Here is a 20,908-nt window from a genome sequence, read left to right as displayed (position 1 = left end):
TTCCATCTTGCGCACTCCACCAAGCTCTTGTGCATAGCACCCTCCTTTTTTAGCCATTGTTGTTAGAAGTATCTTTAACTACCAAATCCTACACTCTAATATTCATTCCTTAAACATTCATTCTTCATATGAAAATAGAAATTGTTTAAAATTCACAGCTTGTTAGACAGTATTTGTGGAGAGAGATACAGTTAACGATTGAGTTCAGTGGCCTGCCTTCAAATTCCATAATTTATTGCTCTTTAAATCTGTTTTCCTTTTTTTTTTATATCTATGAAATGCTAAGGGTCCTATTTCTGAAATAAAGATGTTGTGTAACACATGAAGTGGATTTTGGACAGATAATGGTACATGTGTTGCAAGTTGACTGTCTCTATTATTTTAAATTTATACTTTTTTTTTTCCCCCAAATAAAAGCCTATTACATTTTGATGTTTCTAAATAACCCACATGCAGCTTTGGTGTTGGTCTCATCCCAGTGGTTGTGCATTGCTGAAGATGACAGCTCTCCCTGAAGCAGCTGATGACAGTACTTCACAAATGGACAAAGGTTGGATTGAAAGGTTGGTAGCTAATCTTATTAATGGATAACTTATGATACACATTTGGAGTTCACATTGGGAAGGGTGTATTTTGCTGTTTAATGTGTACATTAAATTTTTCCTTCCTGTCACTGCTATGGAAAGTGTGATCAGTCTTGTCTGATTATAAATGCCACACTGTTCAAAATGTCTAAGCATAAGTAATTTAGTTGTTCTGTGTGCGTTCTCTTAACTGGAGAGTATGATGCAGAATCGGCATATATGTACACGACTGGCAGTTCATATTGGCTTGGATATATAAGGTACTTCTGCATGTGTGACACCTCTGGCCTTTCCCTGGGCTGTCTGATATTGAGGGTTTAATGTATTACCCCTTGAAATGTGCTGCTTCAAATTTCATTGCATGCCTCCACATGGACCTGTTGAGCTGCAGTTATTTTCTTAGAAGTGGTCTGTAATGCAGAAGTTTGTATGGCTCTTGTTTAGATTACTCTCGTACCATTTGTATTGAACATTTTTTGTTCATCCCGAGAGTTCTCCATAGATCTATTTGTGGTTTCTGTAATCGATCATACAGGCAACCATTACCTGGTTGAAATCTGTTCTTATATGGCATGCAAGAACCAGCAAAAAGTGCTTAATTTCTTTGAAATTTGAAGCATAGTACAGGCAGTGACTTGTTAATGTCACCACTGTGATTGAGATGACCTTGCTAATCTGCATGAGCAAATCTCTTGTAATTTGACATGCCAATACATTGGTGTATTACTGCTTTTTAATTGAATTTAGAAAGAGGAATGGAATAATAATTGACAAAATGTAACACTGTTTGTGTATTCTTTAACAAAAGGCATTCTGCCTCCATATTTTCATACAACACCACAAATTTCTAGCTGCTTCATAAAGATGATTGCGCTTGTGAATTGTTATAGTTCATGATCTTGGAAATTGCACTATTTTGACCAAGTAGTCATGAAGATTAATAAAATATGCCCGAGTTGAAGGCAACGTAGTTTTAGTAGCAAATATCATTGACCTTTTTTTGTGATTGAGACCACAGGATTTGGAATTTACCTTTGTAAACCTTGCAGAGTGCTATAATGCATTTCATAACCGCAGGACTGTTAAGGGATCCAACCAAGCAAACTAATCTGTCCTGAATCTCTCAAACAAAATGTTGGAATCCTCAACAGATGGTGATCATCTCTGGATGAAAGAAAATGTTTTAGGTTAATGTGCCTTCAACAGAATCTTATTCTGTTACTGTCAGAATTAATTTCCTGCTGTGAGATTTAAATCCATATCTCTAAGGTGTTAACTTGGTCTTCTGGATTGCTTGTCCACTGAAATTACCACTGTGCCGTTGTGTTTCCAACTAACACAGATACATGTTGCCTCTTCTGCGCTCCATTTAGAATTGTATCCGTAATTTTCTGACTAAAATTAATTGCCTCTCATTTGTCGGCATTCAACTTCACCTGCCATCTTTCTGATCATCTGACCAGTTTGTCAGTTTGAAGTTCTGTACTGGCCGCCTCACATTACACAACATTAAGTTTCATATATTTCAGCAAACTTTGGGATGAAGGTTTTGGCCATTAATATGTATCAGGAAAAGCAAGGACCTCAACACTGGATACCTTCAGAATTCTACCTTTAGCCCAAAAACATCTTTTAACTGTTAGTCTTTGTATCCTCTGTGAATTCCACATCCATGTTGAAACTGACAGTTATGCTGTGAGCTCCAACTTTGGGCACAAGTCAATTTTGTGGTATCAAATATCTTTTACAAATCAAAGTACATTATTATCAACTGCATTGCCCTTATCAACCCTCTGTTGCATCTTCCAAAAATTCTGACTCCATAGACGCAATTTTCCTTGAAGAAATAAATGCAGATTTTCTTTAATTAACCCACGTTTGTCCATGTGACAATTTTCTCATGATCAAATGGCCTGTCAGCTTGCTCGGCCATTCAATATTATCATGGTTGACCTTGGGTTTTAACTTCTTTCCTGTTTGCTCCTACAATTCCTTGAGACTTGTTAATTTTTTTGGGTGAAAGTACTCTTTTCATTTTGGTCCTAAATGATCAACTACATAACCAGAGACCATGCCTCCGTATCTTAGAGTCCCTAGCATGTGGACATGATCTCTACCACTTATATATTGAGCCTTTTCAGAATCTTAAGTTTCAAGAAGATTACCTATCATTCTTCTAAACTCCAGGAAATATAGACCCAAATTGATTCACGCTGCATTCAGGAAAACCCCCTCTACCAAAGGACTAATGTAATGAACCTTTCGTTTATTGTTACCCAATTTATTGTTTCCAGAAGTTTACCTGCCACGGAAGCTAAACTGACTGGCCTGTACTGAGGCTTATCCTTGCATCACTTTCTTTTGAACAAGGGTGTAATATTTGCAGTTTCCAATCTTCTGGCACCAACCCAAGCCCAAGGGAGACTGAAAAGTTTTGGATAGGGCTGCTGTAGTCTCCATGCTTCCCTCATTTATCCTTGGAGGCATTATATCATTACCATTAGGTATTGAAAGCTTATCCAATTTCACCACTTTTTCAATTTTAAAGCCTTGAAGTGCCTACATTTCCTCCCTTGTCACCGTGGTCATCATGCTTGGAAACATTGGTGTAAAGTTTTCACTTAATTCACAGCTGTGCCCACTGCCTCCATGTGCAAATTTCCTTTTTGGTCCCTAAACAGCTGTACTGGTTTTAAATATTAATTGCTGATACAAGTCTTTGGGATTCATTTTTTTTATGTTGGCTGCCAGTCTCTTTCCAAACTCCCTTGTTACTTCTCTTATTTACTTTATCACCTCCTCTCTGAACCTTCAGCCTGGTTCTCAGTTTTTTTTTTTAACTTCTGACTAGCACACTTTTTTTTCCCTTAATTTCTATATCTGGTCACCTCGGAACCTCCGGCTTTGCTTGCTCTATCTTTTCACTTTTGAGAGAATCCATTTTGCCAAAAGTTGTTCCTCTTTTGAGGGATTTGGGGTCCTTGTGTGTGAATCTCAAAGCTAGTATACAAGTTCAGCAGATAGTAGAAATAACAAATGTTGGATTTACTTCCAAGGGCATTGAGTATCAAAAGAGAGATCTTGTTAAAACAGTGCCAACAATGCATGTTCAATTGCTGCACTGGCTGAGGTCACCCTGAATGTCCCTCCTTCTCAATGTGTTCTCTCTCTCCTTTCTTTCTTTCTCTTCTCTCTTTTCCCCCCCCCCCCCCCCAAAAAAAAATAAGCAATACCTGCGGCTAGTGACCCTCTCTTTTTTTCATTACACAAAGCTGACTGGTTCTCTGGGACTGTTTTTGACTTGACCTTGAATAGTTAGAACACATCAGGGGAATATTTTAAATGGTTTCGGTCCTCTTGTCTAAGGCAAGATATATTGGGCATTGAAGGCATTTCGTTAAGTTGATCCCAGGTATAGAGGGATTTTCTTTGAGGGGAAGTTGAGTAAGTAGGCCTGTACTCATTGGAGATTAGAAGAATGAGAGGTGACCTTATTGAAACGTGTAGAATTCTTAGGGGGCTTGACAGTAGATGGAGAGAGGTTGTTCCTTTTGTGGAAGACAAGACTAGAAGGCATAATCTCAGAATTCACTACACTCCAGGCACACTCATATGTACGTCAACCTTGATTTTTACTTCCTTTGTACTCTGACCCCTCCTAGCACCTGATACTTGGTTTGCTTTTGTTATGGTCTGCTAACCTATGATGTAAAGAAAAGTGATCAATGTATTTGTGCAGGAGATTTTTTTTTTTGTTCCTTTTTACCCAACCTAGACTTGCACCCACTTCTCATTCTTACCAGAATGTGTTATTTCATTTATGTTTAATAACCTTTCCAAAATAGCAAATGAAGTTGATGTCCATGTGTAATTTGTTGCAGTTCTCCTCAGTATGACTATTGCCCTCACCCTACTTTGGTGTCATTGCACATTTAAAAATTATGCTTTTGATTCTAGAGTCAAATTGTTAAGGTAACCATGAACAGCAGTGGTTGTAACACACTCTTCCTTATGGAAGACCACTTCCTACTTTCTGCCACTCTACCAAACTGAGGTAGTTATCAGACCCAGTTTAACAGGTTTATTCTTCCCCAGTTTGGCGAGCTTGGTCAGAGACATTATTTGTTAGCACTTGAAGACCTTTTTTAAAACTTTTGCCCTCTAGATCTCAGAAGTACATACGGTGCCTTTGTTTCTACCCAGTAGTCGTCAACATGAAGTACCTATTTGACAGTTGGGAGGAATGGCACCTGGTACTAAAAGGACAAGAGCAGCAGATAAATGGGAACATCACCACCTGTAAATTCTCCTCCAAGGCACTCTCATCCACACTTCAAAATATATCACCATTACTTCAGTGTCACTGGGTCAGAATCCTGGAACTCCCTCCATAATGGCATTGTGGGTCTAGTTACACCAAATGGATGGCAGCAGTTCAAGAAGATGGCTCACCACCACCATCTCAAGCAAATAGGGATTGGCAATAAATGCTGGCAATAAAACCTGTGAATGAGTTTCAAACATCGATTTTGTTTGAAGTAAGACCTTGCAATTTCATTTCACTACTTTATTTCTTGTTTATTTTTTCAATTTTAAAAATCTAGTCAATAATGGGGTATTCCAGTATTTTCCAGTGGACTCTGCCTCAGTAGATCTCTCCATTTGTTGGATATATGTACACCGAGGATGATTGTGTGCACGCAGCATTTGTAAGAAATATATAAAGTTTAAAATGCTCTGGTTCTACCCCTCACTTGCAAGGCTTTTACGAAACTAATGGTTCCATTCTCTGGTTTGGATTTGCAGGCAGCTCCAAATTCTTGGTGAAACCCATTCCGTGAATTACATGGTCAGGACTGAGATCCTTTCAGCCACTCTTCCAACTCTACAGGAAATACAGGCTTCTTACAGCAGGTTTAAGCAGTTGTTCCTTACAGGTAAACTCACTTTGTACATTGGAGCCACCTTTTGGACGGTGGTAATGGGTTTTACTTGCTTGTTAAATGTGTATGCTGTATATTATTATTAACAACATATTGTGGGTCAACTTTTAATTGTAATGTTTCAAGCATTGTGGAAAGTTAAAACTACAGTTGACATTTGGCAAATGTGGACCCTCCTGTATTACAATCCTTTCATGTTATGGAGTAATGGATTTGCATAGAGATATGCAGATTATTCACTATTTAACTAGACTGAGTCATAAATAATACAGGTTTCTTATTAATTTTATAAGAAAACTGTAAATTGATTTCAAACTAGCTATGTATTTGAATTAATTTCCAAAATTCCAAAATGTTTCAACATCATGCACAAAACTAACTTAATATTATTAGAAAATGTAGGCATTATGGTCTGAAATCAATATTGGTTCAGCCTGATAAACTATCTATTAATCTAGATATATTCATTGTTATTCTCAATGCAATTGTTCTTGACCAGAAAATGCTTCTGAATTCTGGGAGACTGATATTAAATGGCTGTCTGCTTTGGAGAGTTCAAACTGGCTGGAAGTTATCAGGTTTGTGCATCTTTTGTATGTTATTCTTAAAACATGAATATTGTGTGGTCAGCCTTGTGAACCCATTGGTGTATTGGGTGGGATTGTTGCCAGCAGAAATACTTAATTCTGCAGTAATAAAGTTATTCCATTAATCTGGTCATAATTAAAGCCAACATCCCTTTTTATTGTTCTGACGAAGGGTTCCTCGATCTGAAACCTTAATGCTGATTTCTCTCCTCCAATGCTGTCGGACCTGCTGAGCTTGTCCAGCAATTTGTTTTTATTTCTGATTTACAGCATCCGCAGTCCTTTTGGTTTTGATCCCTTTTTATACTTTGTGCTCATCATAATGAGATTATATTGAAAATATGAAGCGATACAACATATTATGCTAGTTGTTAAAACTTTGTTTTTTCCTTTTTGCTAATCTACTGTAGGAGCATTCAACAGCTTAAGTTTTCTGGGGGGGGGAAGTACTGTTCTTAGCTGCTTCCTGTGGCTCTCAATTAGCAAAACATTTGCTTGTTCAATTGCTGTTCAGCTTTATTTAATTTTGTATTTATAGTAATTATAAAATTTACTTTGCTCTCATTTCAAAGAGATTTTAGAATATTCCATGCTAAGTTAGTTACAAATAATTCCTTAAAAGTGAAGAATGGCCCAGCATTAAATGCAATTCACAAATTTGGAACAGAAAGCTGATCTCTGTAATGATCATGTAATGATCCCCAAATACAATAATTCTAAATCCTGTCTGATTCACTAATTTCCTTTAGTGAAAGAAATCTGCTGCCCTTGTCCAGTCCACCGTACGCATGACTCTGGATCGACAGCATTAATGTGGTTGGTTCTTAACTGCTCTCAGAAATTGCTTAGCTAGCCACTCCTTTAAGAATAGTGAGAGATGGGCAACAAATGCTGCCCTTGCCAGTAACGTTCACATTTCATGAAAGAATAAAGAAATATATATATTGTTTCTGTACACTTGTATTTTTCAGTAGTGTATACTTGCATGTTGAATCATAAAATCCTGTACCTTAAAATTGAAGAATGTCCCACCATTCAATGCAAAATGTTGGCAAGAATTCAAGAGGGTACTCAATGAATGGCAGAATGCCACTGTTCTGGTCTCCACACCTGTAAAATGGATTTAATTATACTAGAGGGGGTGCAGAGGTGACTCACTCAGATGTTGCCTGGGTTGGAGCACTTTAACTATGAAGAAACATTGGATAAGCTCAGGCTGTTTTGTTTTTGAGCAGAGAAGGTTGAAAGGAGAGCTGAGACGAGTGTACAAGATAAGGGGTGTGGACAGGATGAATGCAAATTAGCCATTCCTGTTAGTTGAAGGGTCAATAACGAGGGCATAATTGTAAGGGTGAAAAGTCATTTAGAGGGGATTTGAATGGTTTTTTCACTCTAGTGTGACGGGGGTCTGGAATGCACTGCCTGTTGAGGGTAGTTGAGATGGGCAATCTGAGTTTGGATGAGTGCTTGAAATGTCATAACATGTAAGCTATGAAACTCATTTAGGTTTAGTGTCGCTTTGATGGCCACAGGTCCTCCTTTTTTACTGAATGATTGATTCTATGAAGTGAAGCTAGATGATTTTCAGACTGGTTCGGAACCTTTATTTAATAAGATTTATTGGTAGTGTCTTTTATCATGATGCTTTAACTTTCAATTGGGTTTTTGTTTAACCTTTCCTGTTTTTTTTTCCCCAAATACATTACACTTCTGTTGCTTTGTGTCATAATGTGGTTGCCATTACAAAAGGCTGAGGCTTGGATGATGCAATTCATTCTTTCACTGCAAACTTCACATTATAAAATTTTGTTCTTGTGATACAGGAAACAGGACTGAACCATGAAAGGGCTTGCATTAATATAGTGCCTCTCATAGCCATGGTCACACCAAATCACTCCAAGTCACCTGAAATACTTTTTGAACTATTATCCTTGTCGTAGTGTCAAACAAGCCAAGAATTAAGTGAGCAACATGAACTCCCAAGCGTTTTTTCTACCACATCAGCACCAGCATTCTTCCATTTCAAATCTGATAATACTTCAATAGCCCATTTTATGAAATTTCTAGGTATCAGGGCAGTGGGTAACGTAACAGGAAAGTCGCCTCCAAGACTGAAAAACTTTGAATAGGTCACATTATTTTGCAATGATATTTTTTCTTTTCCCTTTACTCCTCCTTGCCTGAAGATTTAGACGACAGTAGGAGTATATGTTCAAATAGCTGTCTTGCACTTTTTTGCTTTTTTATAAAAATTGGTCATTCAAGAAATGTGGGTGTCACCTCAGGTGACCTTAAATTAAAATACTCATTTGCAATATATTGCACATAGTTTACAGCACAAGAAGGCACAAGAATCCAATTGTACTAACCTTGTCCTGTACCAGAAGAATTTCTGGCAAAGCTCTCTCATGAAATTGAGACCGGTTCTCTGGAGAGCCTGGTGGAATGGTCGAATAGGGGGTGGGTCCTTTGCATATGTAAATTAGGGGTCTAATACCTGTTTTGTGATTTTGTTTTTCTCTCATAAGGTAAACATCAAGCTGCACCACTCAGGATTGTTTAGAGGCTACCAACCAAATGTAAAACTATTTATTTTCTAATGCAAATTTTTAACATTTTACTTATGGAACATTAGGAGTCATACAACATATGGTCTCCTCTTAACAATTGTTGCTATTTCGTCCCAGACTTTTTTGTTACTGCTGTCCAAGCATGTTTAGAGAGTCTGAACGTTGGTATACATGTGAGCTGCATAGATTTGCAGCAGTGCTGGCAGCTTGTGTAGAAAGTATGGGCCATGGGCCAATATTGACCCTAGCTTTTTGTCTCTATATATGTGCTTTTTCACAAGCAGTGCCCATATATTTATCGACCCATGGTCTCTTGCTGGTAAAAGAATTGAAGGACAACCGGAAGAGGGCATTAATATGTTTAGAATTTCTTGTGCTCATTTTAAAAAAAAAAAGAGACAAGTGGTCAAAAATATTTAATTGAAATGTGTTCCTTCACAGACAATGTCTGAAGAAAGCCTTGGATATTGTTGAATGCCTGGAACATAAAAACACAACAGTGGTGCTTATGGGTAAGGAAGAGTTTGGTTACTTTTTCTTTTGCGTGACATTGAATTCTTACAATATTGAAATATTTTAAGATCGGAATGTAATGTGGAAGGTACGAATTAATTTCTGTAAATTTTGTTGACTTTATTTCATCCTAAGGCGGCACGGTGGCACAGTGGTTAGCACTGCTGCCTCACAGCGCCAGAGACCCGGGTTCAATTCCCGACTCAGGCGACTGACTGTGTGGAGTTTGCACATTCTCCCTGTGTCTGCGTGGGTTTCCTCCGGGTGCTCCGGTTTCCTCCCACAGTCCAAAGATGTGCAGGTCAGGTGAATTGGCCATGCTACATTGCCCGTAGTGTTAGGTAAAAGGGGTAAATGTAGGGGAATGGGTGGGTTGCGCTTCGGCGGGTCGGTGTGGACTTGTTGGGCCGAAGGGCCTGTTTCCACACTGTAAGTAATCTAATCTAAGTAATCTAATCTAAAAAAAAAACACTTTTATTTAAAATAAAAACTTTTTTTTTAAAGGAATGAAGTTCTGTTCAATTTTTTTTCCTCATTTCCCCAGCCAGAATTGCTTTTCCTTCACATCAGAAAGCCCATTTTAAGTGTGTTCTTGTCTTTTTTTTTTCCCTCTCAGAAGAGAATTGCTGTGATCTGTGCTGTCTAATTGCAAGTATAGTCCAAGTGATCATAGACCCACATTTTAGAACAATATCTGGTTTCCAAAGTTTAATTCAGAAGGAATGGGTGATGGGCTGCTATTGTTTTCTGGACAGATGTAATCTTCTGCGAAACAATGATAAAGAGGTAAGGTTGGAATAATTAAGCTTCATAAACAATTTCTCTGAAATGCTAAATTTAACTTAGTCAGCCGTGTCTGATGTTAATGTACGATGTGACTTTTGTAGTATATTAAATGAATGTCATTTTTTATGCAAATTGTTTTAAATATATTCTTTATTTTTTGACTGAGGCAAGATGTGAATAAAAGTCTTAAGCTGAGGTGCAGTAGCACACGCTCTCAATTATCAGATTGGGTCATGTTTATCAAATTTCTGTGCACCAAACAAAATGGTAACATTAATCTGTCTGAGTGACTACTTTTTGATATCTGCATAGCCTGAGGTGATTTGTTAAATAGAAAACATATCTCAAACCTAATTTGAGGTACTTCTAACATCTTCCATTTGATTTTGAAGTAATGTGTTGTATATGGAGGAAATGTTGTTTGTTTCACAATGAGTTCCTTATTCTTGCACTTTTTTCCAAGTAGTATGATCTAATATGATCTTGGTTGGGACATAGTGAGGAAGTAGGAAAAGCTTCATCGAGTTGCTACCACTTATGACATAGGCAGCTTGCTGACTTTTTTAGGGGTTTGTAGTTAGAAAGTTTTACTTACTGGAAGTAAACTGAATCATAACCTTCAGCCAAGGTATCAATGAGAATTTTTAATTCCACAAGTCTTTTTTGCTTTAAGTACTTTAAGTCTCCATAGGACTGAATATTTGATAAGCTTGTATATTTTGTTACTTTAAATTACTGGAAGCAGTCAACTAGATTTGTCAGTGTCTAGAGATAGAAACAGTTGTATTTCAAGTTGATGACTTTTAATTGGAGGAAGAATGAGCAAGTTTTCAAGCTTGTAGAAATTCACAGGTACATAAAATGAACAAATGAGCATTCTGATGGAGTGAGTGTAAGAATGATAAAATTGCAAACTACCTTGATAAATCAGGTACAAAAACACAAAATGAGCTCAAGGAGGTGTAAATGGTTACAAAGCAACAGTGCAAAAGAGAAGTAATGGAAAATCTGCAATGGAGGACAAGAGCCTGTGGCCCAGGAGCATGCAGATGTAAAGCCGTTGGACCTTAAGGTTGTGGGTCATTTTGACCCTGTACCAACAGTGGAATTCCATGCAAAGAACCAGCTCACATATGAATATCTGGGAGTGAAAGTGATGTAGCTATCCTCCAATTATAGAGTCATGGAGACAGAAACAGACCCTTTGGTCCAACTCATCCACGCCAACCACAAAACCCAACCTAAGCTAGTTCCATTTGCTAGCACTTGGCCCATATCCCTCTAAACCCTTCCTATTCATATACCCATCCAGATGCCTCATAAATGCTGTAATTGTACCAGACTCCACTACTTCCTCTGGCAGCTCATTCCATACACGTACCACCCTCTGCGTGGAAAGTTTGCTCCTTAGGCCCCTTTTTATATCTTTACACTCTCACCAGAAACCTATGCCCTCTAGTTCTGGACACCCCCACTTTGTCTATTTATCCTATCCATGCCCCTCATTATTTTATAAACCTCTATCAAGTCACCCCTCAGCCTCTGACCCTTCAGGGAAAACAGCCCCAGCCTATTCAGCCTCTCCCTATAGCTCAAATCCTCCAACCCTAGCAACATCCTTGTAAATCTTTTCTGAACCCTTTTTAAATTTCACAACTGAGACCAAAATTGCACGCAATTTTCCAAAAGTGGCCTAACTAATGTCCTGTACTGCCGCAACATGACCTCCCAACTCCTACACCTAATACACTGACCAATAAATTAAAGCATACTAAATGCTGCCTTCACAATCATACCTACCTGTGACTCTACATTTAGGGAGCTTTGTTCAGCAACAGTCCCTAGGACCTTACCATTAAGTGTATAAGTCCTGCTAAGATTTGCTTTCCCAAAATGCAGCACCTCTCATTTATCTGAATTAAACTGCCACATCTGCCACTCCTCAGCCCATTGGCCCATCTGATCAAGATCCCATTGTAATCTGAAGTAATCCTCTTCGCTGTCTACTACGCCTCCAATTTTGGTATCATCTGCAAACTTATTAATGAGACGACCTATGTTCACATCCAAATTATTTATATAAATGACGAAAAGTAGAAGACCCAGCACCAATCCTTGTGGCATTTCACTGGTCACAGGCCTCCAGTCTGAAAAGCAACCCTCCACCACCACCCTCTGTCTTCTACCTTTGAGCCAGTTCTGTATCCAAATGGTTAGTTCCCCCTGTATTCATGAGATCTAGCTGTGCTAACTAGTCTCCCATGGGGAACCTTGTCAAATGCCTTACTGAAGTCCATATAGATGACGTCCACTGCTCTGCTCTCATCAATCCTTTGTTCTTCAAAAACCTCAATCGATTTCATGAGACATGATTTCCACCACACACAGCCATGTTGACAATCCCTAATTAGTCCTTGCCTTTCCAAATACATGTACATCATGTCCCTCAGGATTGCCTCCAACAAGTTGCCCACCACTGAGGTCAGGCTCACCGGCCTATAGTTCCCTGGCTTGTCCTTACCACCTTTCTTAAATAGTGGTACCACGTTAGCCAACCTCTGGTCTTCTGGCACCTCACCTGTGACTATTGATACAAACTTCTCAGCAAGGGGCCTAGTAATTCCTTCCCTTGCTTCTCACAGAATTCTAGGAGTGCCCCTGATCAGGTCCTGGGGATTCATCCACCTTTACGAGTTCAAGACATCCAGCACTTCCTCCTCTGTAATATGGACGTCTTTCAAGATGTTACCATCTATTTCCCTACATTCTATATCTTCCATGTCCTTTGCTACAGTAAACACTGATGCAAAATACTCGTTTAGTATCTCCCTCATTTTCTGCGGCTCCACACAAAGGTCGCCTTGCTGATCTTTGAGGGGCCCTATTCTCTCCCTGGTTACCCTTTTGTCCTTAATGTATTTGTAAAAACCCTTTGGATTCTCCTTAATTCTATTTGCCAAAGCTATCTCATGTCCCCTTCTGGCCCTCCTGATTTCCCCCTCAAGTTTACTCCTGCCTTTATACTGTAAGGATTCACCCAATTGCTCCTGTCTATACCTGACGTATGCTTGTGTCCTTTTTCTTAACCAAACCCTCAATTTCTTATAGTCATCCAGCATTCCCTACACCTACCAGCTTTTCCTTTCACCTTAACAGGAATATACTGTCTCCGGACTCTCGTTATCTCATTTCTGAAGGCTTCCCATTTTCCAACCATCCCTTTTACTTGAGAACATCTGGCCCCGATCAGCTTTTGAAAGTTCTTGCCTAATACCGTCAAAATTAGTCTTCCTCCAATTTAGAACTTCAATTTTTAGATCTGATCTATCTTTTTCCATCACTCATGCTTGATTTCTAAAACCATGGTTAATTGTAATTAAGTCAGAAAGCTCTTAAAATCAAGGTTCGAATGCCATGACATCTTTGTGAGTAAGAGGAGATGTACTTCAAGCTTCTATCAAGTAAGGTAGAAATATAATGGAGATTTAAAGTGGCAGGCAAGCAGGAGCAGAGATAGTTTAAAGACCAAGCAGAACTGTGAAGCAAAAATCATAAGTCTGCATTCTGTCAATACAGTGCCCAATGACACTTTGTAAGCATACACTAAGTTGGATGAAGTGCTGATGCTGTTGAACCCAGGATAAGAATTTGAGCTTCGAGTGGTGAGAAGAGTGAAGGTGAAAGGACAAGTACTCTGCTTGCATGGGATTATAGGTATTTGAAAAGCAGATTGATATGTAACAGAGAACATGTTTGTTGTTCATGCATGGGATGTGAGTGTTCGGCCAGTATTTATTGCCCTTCCCCACTTGCTCTGGAGAAAGTGGTGTTGAGCTGCTGCCTTGAACTGCTATTGTCCATTATGTCTAGGTATAGCTAAAGCGCCATTTGGGAGGGTGTTTTAAGACTTTGACTATGAAAACTGATGGGATGGTAATATATTTCCAAGGCAGGATGGTGAGTAGCTTGGAAGGGAACTTGCATGTTTGTGTCTGCTGTCTTTGTCCTTCTAAATGGTAGAGGTACTGGGTTTGGGAGGCTTTACCTAAAGGAGCCTTGGTGCATTACTGCAGTGTATCTTGTACATGGTAATGTGCAGCAATGGTGGAAGGAGTGAAGGTTGTGGATGTAATGCCAATCAAGCAGACTGCTCTGTCCTGTTGGTGTCAAGCTGCTTGAGTGTTGTTGGAGCTGCAGTAATCCTCACACTCCTGATCTGTGCCTCATAAATGATGGACAAGATTTTGGGAGTCAGTGAATTATTCACTGCAGGATTCCTGGCCTCTGACTTGCTCTTGTAGGCACAGTATTTATATGGATGGCCCAGTTGAGATTATAATTAGATTTAGAATTAGAATCCCTACAGTGTGGAAACAGGCTCTTCGGCCCAACCAGTCCACACTGATCCTCCAAAGAGTAACCCACCCAGAGCCCTGACTAATAACCTAAATTATAGGTAATTTAGCATGGCCAATTCACCTAACCACATCTTTGGACTGTGGGAGGAAACCGGAGCACCCGGGGGAAACCCACACAGCCACTGGGAGAATGTCTGTCTGTCTGTCTGTCTGTCTGTCTGTCTGTCTGTCTGTTGTCTGTCTGTGTCTCTCTGTCTCTCTGTCTCTCTGTCTCTCTGTCTCTCTGTCTCTCTGTCTCTCTGTCTCTCTGTCTCTCTGTCTCTCTGTCTCTCTGTCTCTCTGTCTCTCTGTCTCTCTGTCTCTCTGTCTCTCTGTCTCTCTGTCTCTCTGTCTCTCTGTCTCTCTGTCTCTCTGTCTCTCTGTCTCTCTGTCTCTCTGTCTCTCTGTCTCTCTGTCTCTCTGTCTCTCTGTCTCTCTGTCTCTCTGTCTCTCTGTCTCTCTGTCTCTCTGTCTCTCTGTCTCTCTGTCTCTCTGTCTCTCTGTCTCTCTGTCTCTCTGTCTCTCTGTCTCTCTGTCTCTCTGTCTCTCTGTCTCTCTGTCTCTCTGTCTCTCTGTCTCTCTGTCTCTCTGTCTCTCTGTCTCTCTGTCTCTCTGTCTCTCTGTCTCTCTGTCTCTCTGTCTCTCTGTCTCTCTGTCTCTCTGTCTCTCTGTCTCTCTGTCTCTCTGTCTCTCTGTCTCTCTGTCTCTCTGTCTCTCTGTCTCTCTGTCTCTCTGTCTCTCTGTCTCTCTGTCTCTCTGTCTCTCTGTCTCTCTGTCTCTCTGTCTCTCTGTCTCTCTGTCTCTCTGTCTCTCTGTCTCTCTGTCTCTCTGTCTCTCTGTCTCTCTGTCTCTCTGTCTCTCTGTCTCTCTGTCTCTCTGTCTCTCTGTCTCTCTGTCTCTCTGTCTCTCTGTCTCTCTGTCTCTCTGTCTCTCTGTCTCTCTGTCTCTCTGTCTCTCTGTCTCTCTGTCTCTCTGTCTCTCTGTCTCTCTGTCTCTCTGTCTCTCTGTCTCTCTGTCTCTCTGTCTCTCTGTCTCTCTGTCTCTCTGTCTCTCTGTCTCTCTGTCTCTCTGTCTCTCTGTCTCTCTGTCTCTCTGTCTCTCTGTCTCTCTGTCTCTCTGTCTCTCTGTCTCTCTGTCTCTCTGTCTCTCTGTCTCTCTGTCTCTCTGTCTCTCTGTCTCTCTGTCTCTCTGTCTCTCTGTCTCTCTGTCTCTCTGTCTCTCTGTCTCTCTGTCTCTCTGTCTCTCTGTCTCTCTGTCTCTCTGTCTCTCTGTCTCTCTGTCTCTCTGTCTCTCTGTCTCTCTGTCTCTCTGTCTCTCTGTCTCTCTGTCTCTCTGTCTCTCTGTCTCTCTGTCTCTCTGTCTCTCTGTCTCTCTGTCTCTCTGTCTCTCTGTCTCTCTGTCTCTCTGTCTCTCTGTCTCTCTGTCTCTCTGTCTCTCTGTCTCTCTGTCTCTCTGTCTCTCTGTCTCTCTGTCTCTCTGTCTCTCTGTCTCTCTGTCTCTCTGTCTCTCTGTCTCTCTGTCTCTCTGTCTCTCTGTCTCTCTGTCTCTCTGTCTCTCTGTCTCTCTGTCTCTCTGTCTCTCTGTCTCTCTGTCTCTCTGTCTCTCTGTCTCTCTGTCTCTCTGTCTCTCTGTCTCTCTGTCTCTCTGTCTCTCTGTCTCTCTGTCTCTCTGTCTGTCTGTCGCATAGTCGCCCGAGGCTGGAATCTAATCCAGGTCCCTGAGGCAGCAGTGTTAACTACTGAGCCACCGAGCCATCCTGGTCCTGGTCAATAGCAACCCTCCACTGTCAAAGTATGTTGGTAGTTCGCCTCTTATTGGAGATGGTCATTACTTGGCATTTGTGTGATGTGAATGTTAGTTCCAGTTGTCAGCCCAAGTCTGGATATTGTCTGGGTCTTGTTGCATTTCAACATGATATCTGAGAAGTTGTGAATGATAGTGAACATTGTGCAATCCTCTATGGGCATTGCTCCAACGTAAGTCTGAAGTGGCAAAGGCCATTGATAAAGTAGCTGTAGGTTGGGCCTAGGAAACCATAAGACATAGGAGCAGAATTGGGCCATTGGTCCATGGAGTCTGCACTGCCATTAGGTAATGGTTGATATGTTTCCTGGCCCCATTCATATTTGTGACTGAAGATTGTTTCAATTGCAGCCGCTTGCTGGGCTCTCCCATTACTGAGGATGGGGATATTTCTGGAGCCACCTACTATCATGAATTGTTTGTTATCCCCTAAATTTCATTTCTAGATGTGGCAGGACTACAGAGCTTTGATCTCTTGGTTGTGGAATCATTTGTCCCCAACTATCATTTGCTGTTTTAAACTATTTTAAGTGCATTCCTATTTGATAGCTTCACCAGGTTTATACGTATGCTTGGTGCTGCTGAACTGCTCTCTTTATTAATACTTTAGCTTAATATATTAGCAGATTGAGGGTCATACTGGTTGAGTTTTCAGGTTGTGTTGGTATACAGTGGCTGCTGCTGATAGCCCATAAGCACTTCATGTCCAGTTTTGAGTTGCTAGAGCTGATTGAAGTCCATCCCATTTGTTACAGCCATAGTGCCCAATAACCCAATGTGTGGTATTCTGTGTGAAGCTGGGACTTCATTCCAAAAGTTCTGTATAGTGGTCACTCTTTTTCCAATGTTATAGACAGTTAGATCTGCAGCAGCAGTTTGTTGAGGATGAGGGTAATCTGCTTTTCCCTGTTGTCGATTCCTTCTTCACCTGCTGCAGATCTAGTCTAGTAGATATGTCTTTTAGGATTCAGCTGCTGCCAAGCAACGTGGTGATGAATATTGAAGCCCCCCACCCAGAGTACATTAACATGTACCGCCCGGAGGGTGGCAAGAGTACAATCAGCAGGAGGCTTCAATGCCCACCTTTGGCCTGAAGATATGTGGAAGATAGGAGGTTCCAGAACTCTGAGAGCAACTTCATCCTGACTATATGTCCAAGGTGTAAGGAATAATTCCAAGTGTATGAGTATGTCAGGTTTCTGTTTAACTAGTCTGAAACTTCTCTTCCATCAGATGTTTATAAGGAGGACTTTGCAGGGTCGACTGATCCGAGGTGTCTTAGTTGATGGCAGGTGGCCCATCCAATTTCACTTCTATTCTATTGATACTGATTGGCTTGGAGCCTATTTCAGAGGGTGATTAGCTGTCAGTCACGTTGCTGTGGATCTCTGGTCACATGCGCTAGATCAGGTAAAGATGCCAGTTTCCTTTAAAGGACATCAGTGGGTTTTTACGACAGTTCACAATGGACCTGGTCATTAGACTTAAATCTGTATTGAATTCTAATTCCTCCACCTGCCTTGGTGGGATTGAAACGCTGACCCTGTGGGTCTCTGGGGTGAAGTGATTCCACAACCAAGAAATCAGGTCCTAGCAATAGTTAGTCCAGCAGCAATATCACGAAACATTGCATCCTGAGGAAATACTGTGTCTATGGGGGACTTGAACCTGCAATGTCAGCATTTTTCTGCACCACATTCTAACTGACTGACCTAGCCAGCCCCAATCTAATTCCTTTTGGAATATTGAAAGGTGGTAGGAGGAGGACGTTTGCATCTTCACCAGATGATCATCCATTGAATGTGGAGACTGGGGAAACACAGATGGCTCAATGGTTAGCACTGTTGCCTATCAGTGGCAGGGATTCAGCTTTGATTCCACCCTTGGGCAACTGTCAGTGTGAAGTTTGCGCACACTCCCTGTGTCAGCTTGGTTTTCTCCCCATAGTCCAAAAATGTGACTGTTCAGTAGATTAGCCATACTGAATTGCTCCATAATGTCCAGGAGTGTGTGGGCTAGGTGGATTAGCTGTGGTAAATGCAGGGTTATGAGGATCTGATGGAGGTTGGGTTTGGATGGGATGGTCTTTGGAGGGTCAGTGCAGTCTCAATGGGCTGAATGGTCTCTTTCTGAAATGCATTCTGAATTGGTGAAATGAAATTTAAGAAGCCAAGTTTTGCAGTTATAATGAGAGGAGGATGTGGTACAAATATATCATTATACTAGCAAAAGAGGACATGATAAAGTGGGCAGCACTGGAACATGTGTTCCCATCACAAAGTCTTCTAAATGAAAAATGTGAGCAATCTTAATGGAAAAGTTGAGGTGTGAGCCCATTTGTCTTGTCCATAAAAGTTAAAAAGAATAAAATAGTAATTGTCTTATTCTTATTCATTTGAAAAATAGCATATGCTTTGACAAAAGTAATGTAATTCTTTTTGCATTTTTCCTTTTACATCGGAGGTGCCAGTATTTCTTCTGTTCTTGGAATGTATGTGGCAGCTACTTCAGCAACATCCACCAGCCTTTGAGTTTACAGAGACCTACCTGACTATATTATCAGACAGCATGTACATCCCTATTTTTAGCACCTTCCTGTTCAATTCACCATGCCAAAGGGATAATAACCAAATGGTAAGTGTCCTCGTTATGAAATACCTTTTAAATTCTTTATTAGTCAATTTCTTTTGAATTGCCAGATTTTGTGGTGTCCAAATTTTAATCATGGTTCTCAAACTAGTAAAATACATTTCTAAAGCCTACATAAATGGAGATCTGCTTCTAAGTTTATGCTGCTAAAAGGAATTTCAAACTTAAATTGGAGCAATCCTTTTTTTCATAAAAGCAAAATAATCCAGTTGCCAGGAATCAAAGATAAAAGCAAAAAATTCTGAAAATGCTTGGCTGATCTGGCAGCAATCTACAGGGGGAAAAAAAATGGAGTTATGTTTCAGGTTGCCCCGTTATCAGAGTTGGGAAAAGGTCAGGTGAGGCAGAGAAAGCAGAAACAGGTGGAGCAAACAAGGAATTGTCTTTCTCTCCATCCTTATTCTTTGTTTGGAGATGGGTACCACTGACAAGGCCAGTATATATTGCTTGTTCAAAATTTCCCTTTAATTAAATGGCTGATTATGCTATTTCAGAGGCTAGTTAGGAGCCAATTACATCATTGTGGGTCTCTAATGACATGAAGGCCCAGACTCTAAGATTGGCAGATTTCTTTTCCTCAGGGCCGTTAATGAATCTGGATGTTAATTTCATATAAAAGCAAAGTACTGTGGATGCTGAAGATCTGAAATAAAACAAAATACCACAGCAACCCAGCAGCACTGAAAATCTATGGAGAAACTGAATTAATGTTTTGAGTTCATAATGACATCAGATAATATTTTGAATATTGTTGACACCAGTCTTCTATTCTGTTTTATAGATTGAGTTTTCTCTTGCATCAGCTACCTTGGTGAGATTTTAAACTCTTGTTCCAAGAGCATTAATCTAGATTTCAGGACCAGTCAAGTGACATACCTTACACCTTGTAGGGTAGGGGTTAACATTGATCAAATGTCCATGGATGATGAAAAAGAAAGGAGATGGATAATGGAACAAGCAAGAAACAGAAGATTGATCTAGAGGAACTGTGAATGGAAACTGTAGGATTGTTACTAACTGCAACTGTTCAAACCTCTTTACAAAAAAAGGAGCAGAGGCTATTATCTGAAATTGGTGAACTCTGTGGAATCTGGATTACTATAAAATGCTTAATCAGAAGATGAGATGCAGTTCCTGGAGTTTGCATTTAGATTTATTGGAACAATTTAGGAGTCTGAGGTTACAATATAACTAATTACAATTAATTAAGAATGGCACAACAAGTGATGTCAGGAATGAAGTGTGTGGGAGTTTCTAGATATTTTCAATGATCCAGCACACCATATCTGTAGCAAGTGCTTGAAATTTGAACAGCTTGGGTTTCGACTTTGAACTGGAAGCTGAACAACAGAAACAGTATTACATCATAGAGGGAAGGTTACCTGGAATCTTTGCATCATGAGGGAGTCATTGCTACTTTCAATAGCATCTTCTAATTTGGTGAATTAGGAGTATGTGACAGCATGTGAAGATAATAGAATCTAGAGGATAGGAATGTCAGCCTAAGAAATTGCTCAATAGGTTTGAGGTCTCCGCTTGTTTGGATAGGATGCACAAGCCAGGTGACCTTGACACCATGGGTTTGGGAAGCCATTCAAATGTGGGAGCAACATGGAATGTTGTTAGAGGATAGTGTAGTGATATAATCCCTTGCAGCAAACAACAAGAGTCCAGATCTCTGTTGTCTGTCCACTGCCAGAGTTTGGGACATCTATTTGGGGCTGGAATGGAACTTGCAAGGGAAGTGGAGAGAACCAATTGTCATAGTCTATGTAGGTATCCGTGACCAAGGGAGCACGAGGAAAAAGGTTCTGCCTGGAGTACAAGGAAATGACATGAAAAAACTGGACCTCAAAGGTTATAATCACTGGATTATTGAGTTGCATACTAATTGGCACAAGATACATAGCATTTGAGAAATGCACATATGGCTTAAAATCTATTGTGGGAAAGGTGGGTACCAGATCATGGGTAACTCAACCAAAGCTAGTGGAGATGGTGCTGTGTAGTTGTGACAGTCTATTCTTGAATTGTCCTGGTGCCAGTGTGCTTACAAAATGCATAACTATGGTTGGG

At 40.3% G+C, this 20,908-nt stretch overlaps 1 protein-coding gene across 2 annotated transcripts in view; it reads left to right on the top strand.

The window, feature by feature from the left end:
- The window catches only part of mtmr12 (myotubularin related protein 12), an 84,073-nt gene that overhangs the window by 51,593 nt on the left and 11,572 nt on the right, over window positions 1-20,908 (top strand). For both annotated transcript variants that reach the window (XM_043687449.1, XM_043687445.1), the window contains exons 9-14: window positions 457-563; window positions 5,391-5,521; window positions 6,027-6,105; window positions 9,126-9,196; window positions 9,814-9,983; window positions 18,647-18,817. In XM_043687449.1, coding sequence (XP_043543384.1) covers window positions 457-563; window positions 5,391-5,521; window positions 6,027-6,105; window positions 9,126-9,196; window positions 9,814-9,983; window positions 18,647-18,817 — 729 coding nt within the window. The remainder of the gene's footprint in view (window positions 1-456; window positions 564-5,390; window positions 5,522-6,026; window positions 6,106-9,125; window positions 9,197-9,813; window positions 9,984-18,646; window positions 18,818-20,908) is intronic.

Source organism: Chiloscyllium plagiosum, chromosome 1 (genome assembly GCF_004010195.1).
Source record: "Chiloscyllium plagiosum isolate BGI_BamShark_2017 chromosome 1, ASM401019v2, whole genome shotgun sequence".
Classification (NCBI taxonomy): Eukaryota; Metazoa; Chordata; class Chondrichthyes; order Orectolobiformes; family Hemiscylliidae; genus Chiloscyllium; species Chiloscyllium plagiosum.
The sequence above is the reverse complement of the archived record's forward strand: the minus strand, read 5'-3'. Positions and strand labels throughout refer to the sequence as shown.